At 39.0% G+C, this 12,174-nt stretch overlaps 1 protein-coding gene across 4 annotated transcripts in view; it reads left to right on the top strand.

The window, feature by feature from the left end:
* The first annotated feature begins 5,031 nt into the window (after nt 1-5,031).
* LOC133463173 (nuclear pore complex protein Nup214-like) overlaps nt 5,032-12,174 on the top strand; it is a 36,200-nt gene continuing 29,057 nt past the window's right edge. For 3 of the 4 annotated variants that reach the window (XM_061744542.1, XM_061744540.1, XM_061744552.1), the window contains exons 1-10: nt 5,032-5,193; nt 6,066-6,261; nt 6,353-6,507; nt 7,607-7,805; nt 7,915-7,985; nt 8,075-8,138; nt 8,324-8,427; nt 9,416-9,522; nt 9,664-9,730; nt 10,083-10,206. In XM_061744542.1, the coding sequence (XP_061600526.1) occupies nt 5,149-5,193; nt 6,066-6,261; nt 6,353-6,507; nt 7,607-7,805; nt 7,915-7,985; nt 8,075-8,138; nt 8,324-8,427; nt 9,416-9,522; nt 9,664-9,730; nt 10,083-10,206 (1,132 nt within the window). In that variant the 5' untranslated portion in view covers nt 5,032-5,148. Of the gene's footprint in view, nt 5,194-6,065; nt 6,262-6,352; nt 6,508-7,606; nt 7,806-7,914; nt 7,986-8,074; nt 8,139-8,323; nt 8,428-9,415; nt 9,523-9,663; nt 9,731-10,082; nt 10,207-12,174 lie in introns of those variants that run through there. The other variant, XM_061744561.1, reaches the window with a different exon arrangement.

The following is a 12,174-nucleotide window of genomic DNA, read 5'->3' as shown; positions in this document are numbered from 1 at the left end:
GGCGCCTCAGAAGGGGGCGTCAGACGGTGGAAGGAATACTTCGAGGATCTCCTCAACCCGACTGACATGCCTTCCACTGAGGAAGCAGAGAGTGGGGACTCTGGGGCGTGCTCATCCATCACCCAAGCCAAGGTCACTGAGGTGGTTCGTAAGCTCCTCAGTGGCAGGGCACCGGGGCAGGGTTTCCGTTGTCCGGTAATTGCCGGACTTTGTCCGGTAAAATATGCCGAAATCCGGTATTTTATAATCTCTCCGGTCAAAATGTCCGGTGAAAATACTCACTGGGGCTGCGGGACTAGGGACTAGAGTCCCCGGGAGTACCGCGGAGGGACACGCCGAGCCCCGGTGCCGGTGTACCCCGATAGGAAGTGTATCCCCACCCGCATTATTTTACTGTTATAATTTTATCAACAAGGTTTTGCAAAGTAACATATGGCTCATCTATCAAAATAAATGTTGTTATTGTTGTTATGGTATTATTCACCGCACTGAATTGAGAATGTACGGAAAAAAAGGCAATCATATCTTTTTCCTCCTATAATTTGACATATAACTTAATGCGCTATAAATGAAACACAAAATGTGTCCCCCTCCCTGTGATGCACAGATTATGCCCGTTCATTAAGTGATTTATTTTGTGTGTACTTCAGATCATTCTTAATCACCTTAGTGACTTAGTGAAAATGAACAAGTTCCTTCTTTCCTATCAAAAGTTATAGGGGGACACACATTCTGGCAGACTGGATTTTCGGTCTGCCAGAATGTGTGTCCCCCTCCCTGTGATGCACAGATTATGGCTGGGGATACACTTCCTATCGGGGGTAAGTACTTTGGCACAACACCGGGAGCCGGGAGGAAGCAGAGCTGCGGCGCCGACATCCACGTGTGCGTTGATTTATGGTTCCGCGTCGCACCGACGCAGAGCCTACGGCGTAGAGTACACGTCGCCGCGTACCTTACGCCGTAGGTTACGCGCAAGCTTCTGCAATATTTATTTATTTTTTGAAGTTACGCTCGCGAGTCAATTGACGGGACTTATTTTATTTAAAAAACCCTGTTTTTCAATAAAAATACTATTAAATGACTTGCATTGATATCGTACTACTGCATATGATTTATTTTTAACCTCAATAAATTCATATAGCCTATGTGACCGGAATTTCAAACATTTGTCCGGTAAATTGAAACCCTGCCGGTCACATTGTCCGGTGCCAATTTTTTCTAGCGGAAACACTGCACCGGGGGTGGATGAGATTTTCCCTGAGTACCTCAAGTCTCTGGATGTTGTAGGGCTGTCTTGGTTGACACGCCTCTGCGACATTGCATGAAGGAAGGGGACAGTACCATTGGAGTGGCAAACCGGGGTGGTGGTCCCTCTTTTTAAAAAGGGGGACCGGAGAGTGTGCTCCAACTATAGGGGATCACACTTCTCAGCCTCCCCAGGAAAGTCTACGCCAAGGTACTTGAGAAGAGAATACGGCCGATAGTTGAACCTCGGATTCAGGAGGAACAATGCGGTTTTCGTCCCGGTCGCGGAACACTGGACCAGCTCTATACCCTCTGCAGGGTGCTCGAGGGTTCATGGGAATTTGCCCAACCAGTCTACATGTGTTTTGTGGATCTGGAGAAGGCATTTGACCGTGTCCCTCGTGCCTTCTGTGGGGGGCGCTCAGTGAGTATGGAGTCCGGGGCCCTATATTAAGGGCTGTCCGGTCTCTGTATGATCGGAGAAGGAGTCTGGACACAGCAGCTGATGGCCAGACCATGGATAACGGTGACTTTGTACCTTCAGCCCGTCTACCACCACCTCAGCCTAGCTTCCAGTCAGGAAAGGCTTCCAGTGTTGAGAAGACAGCTGAACGTGGCAACTTCTAGCAACAGACTTTGAAGAATTTGGCTACCTGGCTGACCGACTGGGCCAAGAACAGGGAGTTGCGAGCGTGGTGGTTCCCCAATTTGGTGTGGGTGGTTTCCAGGGTTACCCCTATCCATCCTTTGATTACATGCTCCTGTATGGCTTGTAACCTCCTGGCACCCACACTACTTTCAGCCAGCACCATGAGAAGGGCAAAGACTACTCTCAGGCCATCCACTACTTGATGTAGCACGACTCTGACGACCATGGTCTCGTGCAGCAAAAAAAGGTCTCCCAAGCTGCTTCCTAGACCTCCACAGGAAATTTTTAATGCATATTAAGGCTGGCAGACATGTCTGTCTACCAGATTGCACACAAGATGCTGACTCAGCTTTGGCCAATAAAGATTTCGATCAGTACATGGCTCTGGTAATGCTTGTTTGTAATAAAGGCCCAGAAGTTTTGGGCCCTATTGGGTAAACCTGTGTTGTAGGCAAGTGGGTTTGGGAATGACTTGCCTCTGAGTTGGCACTCTTGGGTCATCACACCTGTTGGACCACCACCCTGTGATTATGGAACAGTCAGGCTCTGACCAGTTGAAGGCCAGATTTCCAGCCTTCGACCTAAGCCACCCTAAAGTTTTATGATACCTCCAGCGTGGTCTGGAAAACAAAAGGGGCAATGGAAATTTCCACAGCCCGAAATCAGGACTAAAGTTTACGACACCGTGGCCACACGGCTTGGAGCGCCAGAAGGACCAGCTCAGGGCCGGCTTTCTCCTTTTGTGACCGAAGGAGCGTCCGTTTTGGAATGCTGCATGAGTGACTGGTTCCGAGCCCAGAAAGCCTAGATAAATGTTGATGTCTATGTGGAAGCATGATCTGACAGGGTATTTTCATCTGTCAAATCATCCTACCTGCCAATATCTATGTGGAAGCGTGATTTGACGTTTTTTTTCTTCCACCAACGCGTCTTACACATAGATCTATGTGGAAGCACATTCTGACTTCCTGCTGTTTGTCTATTTGCATGAAAAAGCCTTTGAAAAAACGGATCGTACAGTATTTTCTGGTAGGACACCTCGGCAGAGAAGTATATCATTTCATCCGACGGGTAGGACAACTCGGCAGAACACCGAAGTAGTATAAGTCTGATAGTGATATTAAAAGTATACAATGAATCTGGCTTCATCTCACCGCCTGCGTCGCCAGTTCCCCATATCTTCAAAATGTTCGTGCGCTAGGGTCAGGGTTGGCGTAAAGATGCACACATTTTTACGTTTTTTTTTTTTTTTAAATCCCAACCTTTGCGTAGAAGGTGGCGTGTGCATCTTTCAAGCCCTGTTTTGTGCGCACGCAAGCTTTATAAATGAGGCCCCTGGTATCATTAGAGGAATTTAAAGCGATTTCAAATGATTTGGAGTCAGGTGACTCATTCACCTCTAAATTATATTTTAGATTGACCAATATACATTGCTCCTTACTGATCCCTGATATTGTTGACTGGTGACAAATACAAATTGAATACTTTTTATATTTTTGTTCTGTTATATATTCTTTTATTGTCATATGAATTATATATTTGTCTGTATCTCTGTCTGAAACTGTTAATTGTGTTGCTGCCTGTCTTTCCCAGGACCCTCTTGCAAAAGAGATTTTAATCTCAATGAAACTATTCGTGGTTAAATAAAGGTTTAATAAGATTTTTTTTTCAAATGGGCAAAGTGTTCCTTGAATTTTGAGCAGTGTACAGTCACCACGTTACTACACGCAAAAACACATATTAAATATTAATCATAATGTAGTTACATGATGTGGCCACAAGAGGGTGCTGCTCATAATCAAACAGGTTGATTAAAGTGTTTTTGAAATAAACATGGGCTTTCTGTGGTCATGTACAGAATGTCAAAATAACATGACATAGACTCAGAGTTTTGTATTTTGAGATCAGAGAGGGATTCTGAAATGCTATGTATATATATATATATATATATATATATATATATATATATATATATATATATATATATATATATATATATATATATATATATATATAGACATATCCATACATACAGATAGATTGCAACCTAAAATTATTTAAATAATTGTTGTTTAGTGGCACTTTAATGGCACCTGAATGAAATTGAACTTTTATCAACAACAATACATATAAAAGTGATACTGCACATGAGTGCAATTGTTTATACCCCGGGGGGGAAGGACCATTAGATACACCAGTAGCAGCCAATGTCGAAAGGTTTATTAAAATGCATCAATTCTTTAATTAATTCTCGTAATTAAAGTATAGTTGGCCTAAATACATGTTTTACAAATGTAAAATCACCTTAAGTTGTCTAGATGTGACTACTTCCTGTGCAGGAAGCTGCTTCTTTCCTTTTGTGAAGTGGGACACGAAAAGATGCAACATAGGCCGCAATCTTGAGAAATCCTACTGGCTTTGTTTTGTGCTCTAGTGTAGTCCTCCTTCCCTGGTTGTATGACAGTAATGACTTCAAGTTATTTTTTTCACCATTTAAAAAGATCAAAAGCAATTATACCAAGAAAATAAAGCAGGATATTGCACGTCTTCTGATTTTCTAAATTATGACTTATTTTATTTGTTGTTATTGTTGCTTTGAGAGTTTGTCTTTAGTTTTTTTTTTCAATGATTCAATAAAAAAAGGAAAAAAACCCACGTTGCCAAAATGCTCGCGCAACATTATATGATGTAGGCTGAGATAAAAGTAGAAGATTCTATTCAATTTTATTTATATAGCGTCTATTACAACAGAAGTTGTCTTTAGGCGCTTTCCAGAGCAATTATTACAAAAACAATGGCAGGTAAAAACTCCCCTAGTGGGAGAAAAACCTTAAGCCAAACAGTGGCAAGGAAAAACTCCCCTTTAGGAGGGAAGAAACTTTGAGCAGGTCCAGGATCATAAGGGGGGACCCTCCTGCCGGAGGCCAGGCTGGCCAGAGCAGGAAAAGAGAGAACAGACAAAATTGCCGATATTTTCAGAAGTTCTCTTGTTGTTTGGAACTATTGAGGTTTACATGAACCACGTGACCGAGATCAGAAGTTGTCGCCACTTTGTTTTATCGACTGCTCTGGTTCTCTGAGCTCACTGCTGATGCTCCGCTCTGGCATCGACTAGCCGTCCTAGTCCCCTTCTCTGCGGTAATCGCGCGGCATGGATTCAGCCATCCTCGTATAATTTTGCCAATATTTAATCAAAGATACACACTATCGAAGACAAAACATATTCGGGAAAGACAACAGCTTCTGTCCTCATGATGAGTGACGATGCAGACAACCCTCCTGAGAGGGAAATGAAGGTAAATCAACAGTTTATGCTGAAGCTGCTGCTGACTAGCTTAACTTGTCAGACAACTGGTCAAATTTGACTTCTGGAGTTAGTTATACGTAACATGTCTTTATCTAGTAAAATATATTATAAATAAAAGATTACTGATAAAAGTTTCACAAGCAATCTGTGAGAGCAACATAATTAATTTACGCTGGCAGCATGCTACCGCTTTAGCAATTAGCATCACAATGTGAAAGAGATAAACTGTTCAAGTTAGTAATGATAAAAGAAGACTTCACTCAAAGTATACACCCCTTTTTCTGTTATATCAAAAGGAAAACTACTTCAAATATAACAGAATTATGAATTCTGGTTATTAGTGTTTTCATATTTTGCTGTGGTCAAGTTAAAAGTATCTAAATGCGTTTAAATTAATACCAGGAATTAATCAAGTCCACAAGATACTTTATTTAGTGTGTGCTCGGTTCATTTTCGGTCTTGAAGACGCAGTCGAGTTTAGGGTTGGTTTTATGTAACTTGAACATACAATGTGACTTGGATGTAAACAACCATTTTCATTTTAGAAAAACGAGTATTTCAGCTTTCAAGATATTTAAGACAGCTCAGAGTTTCAGAAAACAACAAATTAAAAGATACAGAAACTGAAAACATTTCAGTCAGGAAAACGAAAGACTTCAGAAAACATGATGGCAAAGCTTTGTTGATGAAATTGTGCATAGTTTTCACATAGTGTTTTTGATTTTGGAAAGAAAGTTATTTTTATGGTTTTGTAATTTTTATAAAAAAAAAAAAAATCTTGACTGTTTTTATATAATGTTTTGTTATGACCAGTTCTATTGTGTTTATCATCAATAACCAGACTCTATGTTTTTTCTTTAGGATTTTCAGTTTCGGCAGATGAAGAAAGTTCAAGTTTTTGAGCCAACTGACGATTTGCCTAAAGACAGATCTAATCTGCTTACCATCTCAAACAAATATGGTTTATTATTTGTGGGGCTTGACCGAACATTTAAAGTATACTTAACTCAAGATATTCTGCTTGCTGATAGAGCTGAATGCAGCGCCTACGATGTAGGTAAGAGATGACCGCACAGGTTTGATCAGTGTTCTTATCTTCATGTTCATATAACTCACAAATTAAGGAAACTTTTCTACCTGTTTTCTAGTCAAAGGGACACCAGTATTGGCTCAGGTGACCGTGGATCTGTCCCTGCTCCATTTGGCGCTTAGTTGTGATGAGCTCACTCTGTCAGTGTGTGGCGTATCTGAGGGGGCCAGCTTATCACTCACCTTTTACGATGTTCGGACCTTCCTGAACAAGGTAAGCGTGGATCGGTCTGTGTGCTTAACATAGCTGTATTATATTAGACCAGCATCAGAAATATAAGTTAGTAATATTAGTTAGAGACAAAGGTAAGTAATGTCAATAGGGAGTTTATTGATTTAATTTAATTTATTTATGTATTTTTTTTTCATCATTACATTACAACTTTTGGTTATTTTTTTGTTTATCCCCAAAAAAGGAATGTTTTGTTGGACACAAGAATAACTGGTGCCATGTTTTTGCCTTTATATATGTTTAAAGGTATGAAAACATTAAAGTGTTAGGTTATAATTGCATAAATTGTCTATATTTCATTACTTTATATACTGTCTTCGGGTTACATTTGCAAAAAATGCTAAAAACCAAATGCTCAAAAATTAAAAACCAAAATAGACCGAAAATGGAACAAATAAAAACGGAATGTGGGAAAAAATAAAACCGATTTCATCCGTCTCTGTTTGCTGCCTTGGATCTGTTTGGTAATTCTGACCGACATGATGTTTCTGAAAGCAGTTATATCAGCATTCTGGGAGCTGATTGGTCCTTACAGCATCCTTAGCTGCCAATACTTGCTGTTTAATCGCAATATAATACTAGTAGTAATATTTAGCATAACTACAGTGAGTCATATAATTCATGCAACAGCTCAAAAAACAGTTTAAATAACACTAACCCAAATCAATATCGGAATCGAATCGGATCAAATCTTGATAATCGATTCTGAATCTTAAGAATCAGAATCAAATCGATTCTTGACATTTGAATCGATCCCCAGCCCTAGTTTCACATCAACATCAGCACCCTGATATTGTAAACTAGAAGGAAAGTAGGGAGCAGGCATCACTGTGTGTCATAGACGCTGTCCAAAATGAAACAATTATCCAGGAGTACATCAAGAAAATTGCTGGCAGCAATGAACTAAATGAATGTCTCAGGCAGCAGGTATCCAGTCATAAAGAGGAGGAACCTTGTCATTTATGGCATTGTGCCGTTTGCAGTTGATGGTTTCAGTGCTGTTTTGAAAGACGGCACTGATCTTGCACGCAATCAGACCTCGAATTTATTCATTGATTGATGTCTTTTTGTTTTTTGTCAGACGAAACCGCAAAAGCTACCATTCGCGTCCCTTCGGCCAGCTGTGCAGCCTGGTACTTTAGTGCAGGACCTGAAGTGGAATCCTGCTCAGGTTTCCTTGTTGGCCGCCTGTCTGTCTGACGGAAGTATGATGATTCTGGAAGTTACCGACTTCGTGAAAATACAAGCCCAGCTACCTTCTACAAGTGGCATCACTTGCAGTGAGTGTGACAGAATGCACGACTTTTTTAAATGTTATTGTTTTAAAAACTCTCACATGCTATGAATCTCTGACATGGTTCTGTCATACGACGTATACTTTCATTACAGTTTGCTGGAGTCCAAAAGGAAAGCAAGTCGCTGCAGGAAAAATGAATTCCACAGTTTGTCAATATACACCAGTAAGGAAACCTTATTCATTTTGATGAGAAAAAGGAATGTCTTCTTTGTCTTGAAATGCTGTGACTGATTTTTGTCGTCTGTTCAAAAGACTCTAGAAGAAAAAAAGGTTATCCCGTGTCCACACTTCTACACCTCTGATGAACCAGTCAAAGGTAATATTTGACATGGGGTTAATTGCATATCTAATGTCTTTTAACACAGCTGATCATCCTCATATTGACAGATTATTAGTGTTGTATGTCAGAAAATATTGCTTGTTCTGCTGCAGAACGTGAAACCTATTGGTATAATTTTTTAATTTCCTTTGTGGCTGGTGTCTCTTTTTTTCTTTTATCAGCCCTTGATGTGCTGTGGCTGAGAACGTATAACTTTGCAGTGGCATATGCTGCTGCAGATGGATCCCTGGAGACCCCTCCTGAGATAGTGTTGATCTCTCTGCCTGTGAGTATGGAGAGACATCTGTCGTCCACTTGTTTCAGTTTTGTTTCTTTTGTTTCTTTTTTTTCTTTTTTTTTGTCGGGTGGTACCATAAGATTCTAAAGTACCAAATTCTGCAGTGCTAAAACAAAGAAAGAAATGCAGCACGCAATACTTTGCCAGTGTCTTCGGTAGCTTTTTGGAACAGATTGCCTCTGCATTGCAGCGATTTTAAATTTTTTTGACATTTTTTTGTGTAGTATGGTATTTCACTTGACGACAGTCCTTTTTGTCAACTTTGGCCATTTGAGTTACATGCTTCATCAAAGTGGTCACAAAGCCATTTAAGGGTATCGTTGAGGTATTTAAGCCAATATAAATCATGAAAATGACCTAAAATGAGTCATTCCAAGTAGGATTTGGCCAAAGCATGACATTATTGTCCATCATGATACCAAGGTAACATCATGATGCCGTGCACCTACCTGGCAGCATGCACTAATTCTACTGTCCCTGCAATAGCTGGCAAGGCTTTCCAGGGATTTTCCTGGATATTAAATCGACATTAAAGGCACTCCCCCAAAGACACTTGGAAATTAAAAGAAGTATTTACACAGGGCAATACAGTTGACAAAGACATATAGGAAAGAGCGTGAAGAGCAGGATCCTCTGCAACCCAGATATGACAATCCATCACAATGTTTCACAAGGTATATTTTCAAAAGGCTATTAAAGGGACATCGCTGAGCCAAAATTCTGGGTCAGTTTTCAACATGTATCACAAGTCACATATTTATATCGGAGCTTTGCAGTCTTTTTCAATTTACCTTGAATTTGTTTAAGGCAATGTTCAGCAAAAAATAGAACTATAGTAAATTATTGTAAGTTTTTTTTGTTTTGTTTGTTTATTTTTGTTTAGTGAAGTTGAATTCCTGATGATGAGATAAATTGTATCGCCTTCCATGTGAGAGTGGCTTACGTTTTGATGCATGTAATTATTTTATTTTTGCAGAAAAAGGATGAAAAAGTGGAAACAAAGTATCTGAACTTTGGAGACATTGTGTATGGCAGCTGCACTAAGAGACAACACCACTACTACTTAAGTCACGTAGAGGACTGGTAAGAGTGAATAGGGTTTTAAAGGCATGGGATAAACTATTGCTTTTATCACTTTAAAATGTTGCAGTTCATCTTTTTTTCCATTTATGTTAAATTGATGTAAAATTAGCTTTGTTTCGCCTCATTGATTGTTTCATCTAGGGATCTGGTGTTTGCCGCATCAGCAGCTTCTATTGAGGTCAGCGTCATTGCCAGACAAGACGACAAGGTATGTCATTTGGAAAAAAAAAAAAATGAAAATGCATGAGTTGAGTCTGGCTTTTAAATGACTGTGCTTTGAATGCAGTTGAAAAAACCTGATGGAGTTTAATTTTTAATACTATTGCCTCAAGTATCAACTGCAAACTTTTACAGTTATTCTCACTTAAAATGCTTATCTATTCATCTATCCATCTACGGTTGAAAAACAGAAAGCCCAAGGCCAAACTGCTAAAGAAGAATCAACAAGGAATAACTTATTTCTGATAATTATACCTCAAATGAATGTATATTGTATTTCAATACGTGGTTGCAACATGAGAAGAAAAAGCATCCTGCGATGATGCTGTTGTCCTCATTAGATGTGGGAGCTTTGGCTCCTGGAAGATGCAAGCAGAGCTGAACTTCCAGTGACTGACACAAATGAAGACACTCTGCCTCTTGGCTTAGCGATAGACTACACCAGCCAGCAGGAGATCTACATCAGTAAGTGCATCTGGCTTGCAGCATACTTATCATCTTCAACAGTGAGCAGAAGTGAATTACTCTAAATTCAATATTACATGTTTTGATATAAAATCATAAAAGAGGGTTTTTAGATGCATTGCATTGATCAAAACTTTCTTTCTTTTTTGGGGAAAACACTGAAACAAAATGAAATATGTTGGTTTGTCGGATGTCCACGAAGTAGTAGTAGCAGCAGTACCAGTAGGGAGCTCTCACCAGTGCTTTCATAGAAAATATTGCTAAATGGAAATGTTCATATTGAGCAAAAGCGGAATGTGGTTATAATTTCTGAAGCTATGATCAGCTTCCAGCAAAGAGACCATATTTACAGTATCTTGCAGTGGATTGTGTATAAATCTTTAAAAATACACAGTGATGCTCCATGTTCAATTGTCACCCTGCTAGAACTGTATATTCTGAAAACATATTGTTAATGCAGTACCGATATGTGCAATATCATTGTCAAAAACTGATGTGCTCTGAATTTCAGTCATATGATTTTGGCTATTAGGGCTTCTGGGTATTTTGTGCTACAAGATAATTAAATATTTTCAAAAAAGAGATTTGTAAATGGGAATATATTCTTGTATCAATATGAACTTAATGCTGCTTTCTGTCCATTCAGTGTAAATTGTTATTGTAAAATAGTGTAACTTATTTTTAGATTTTTATCAACTCATTTTCAATGTTTCTCTTTCAAGAAGCAGTTTATTAAGATTTTCTGCTAACATGGTCGAGGCTCTATTGACATGTGAATTGGTTTATTTACCAATATAGGAGTTGTTGCCAGGTTAAATTTTCTTCACAAAAAAGCTGTGTTGTGGGAATGGCAATGATGCATCACAGTAAAACCATTTTTTTCCAGTGTCTGCTTCAGCAGCATAGCAGAAAAAAAAAATCTAATTGAGTCCAAATTCAAAAATACTTTATTAATCCCTTAAGGGAAATTTAATAAAAAATATTTAAAAAAAAAATCATTGACTCTAAGGTTAGACAATAATTCAATAATGATGTATATCGAAAATTTAAGTTGAATCAGTCATGGTGGATATACAATATTCAGGACACCTTTCACTGGCGGTCATCAGGCTGCAGGTGCTGCTGTCAGCAGAAAACAAAGAAAGCCACGTCACAGCACAGTGACGAACACCACAGCTTGCAGCGTGTGTATTTTTTATTTTCTTTTGCTGGGACCAAAGCTCAAATATCTCAGACGCCGCTGTCTAAAACCTGATAAAACTCTCCACAATGTCTGCTGTAGTTCTTAGTTCCCTCTCTTTTTAGTTCTGGTGGCAACACTGAAACATGTGAAAGGATTGATTTAAAGCAAAACAACATAGACGGCTTGTATTTCTTGCCTCTAGGAACTGTCATAGGGTGTCATCAGCCCTGTTGCTCACACTTTCTTCAGTTTTATGCAGCACTTTTAATATTTATCCTTAAACTTTTTTTTTAGCCATTGAATTATTTAATATTTTGGCCATATCCTCCGACCATAATTACTATGCTGAAGTATTTTGTATTTAACAAGTCATATCACAATATTGAACAACAACAATATGATGTGTTGCATGTTTTCCTGATATCCCGCAGCCCTCCATCCTGCAGTCTAACGTGCACATTGTATATGCAACTCAAATTCACATCTCATTAGACAAAAATTAATTTCAGTTTGCGTTATATTTAAGTTCAGTTGCGTTCGTATTAAGCCTTCTTAATGCATTTCATTACCTCATTGTTTCAACTTCAGATTGTTTTGTGTCGAGCGCTTTCCTATTGATCAGATGAAGCTCAAAATCATCAGGTTGCTTTGTGCACACAGAATCACTGCAGTGCTGTATTGCAGCATGTGTAGTGAGAATTTATTTCATTTATTTTTTTTTTAAGTTGTGTGCTTAACATCTTCTTTTTTTAGAAAATGAGTCAGTGTTTGCTTGATTAATTTGT

The sequence above is a fragment of the Cololabis saira genome, chromosome 2, assembly GCF_033807715.1.
Source record: "Cololabis saira isolate AMF1-May2022 chromosome 2, fColSai1.1, whole genome shotgun sequence".
NCBI lineage: Eukaryota > Metazoa > Chordata > Actinopteri > Beloniformes > Belonidae > Cololabis > Cololabis saira.
This window is presented reverse-complemented; position numbering and strand designations above follow the sequence as displayed.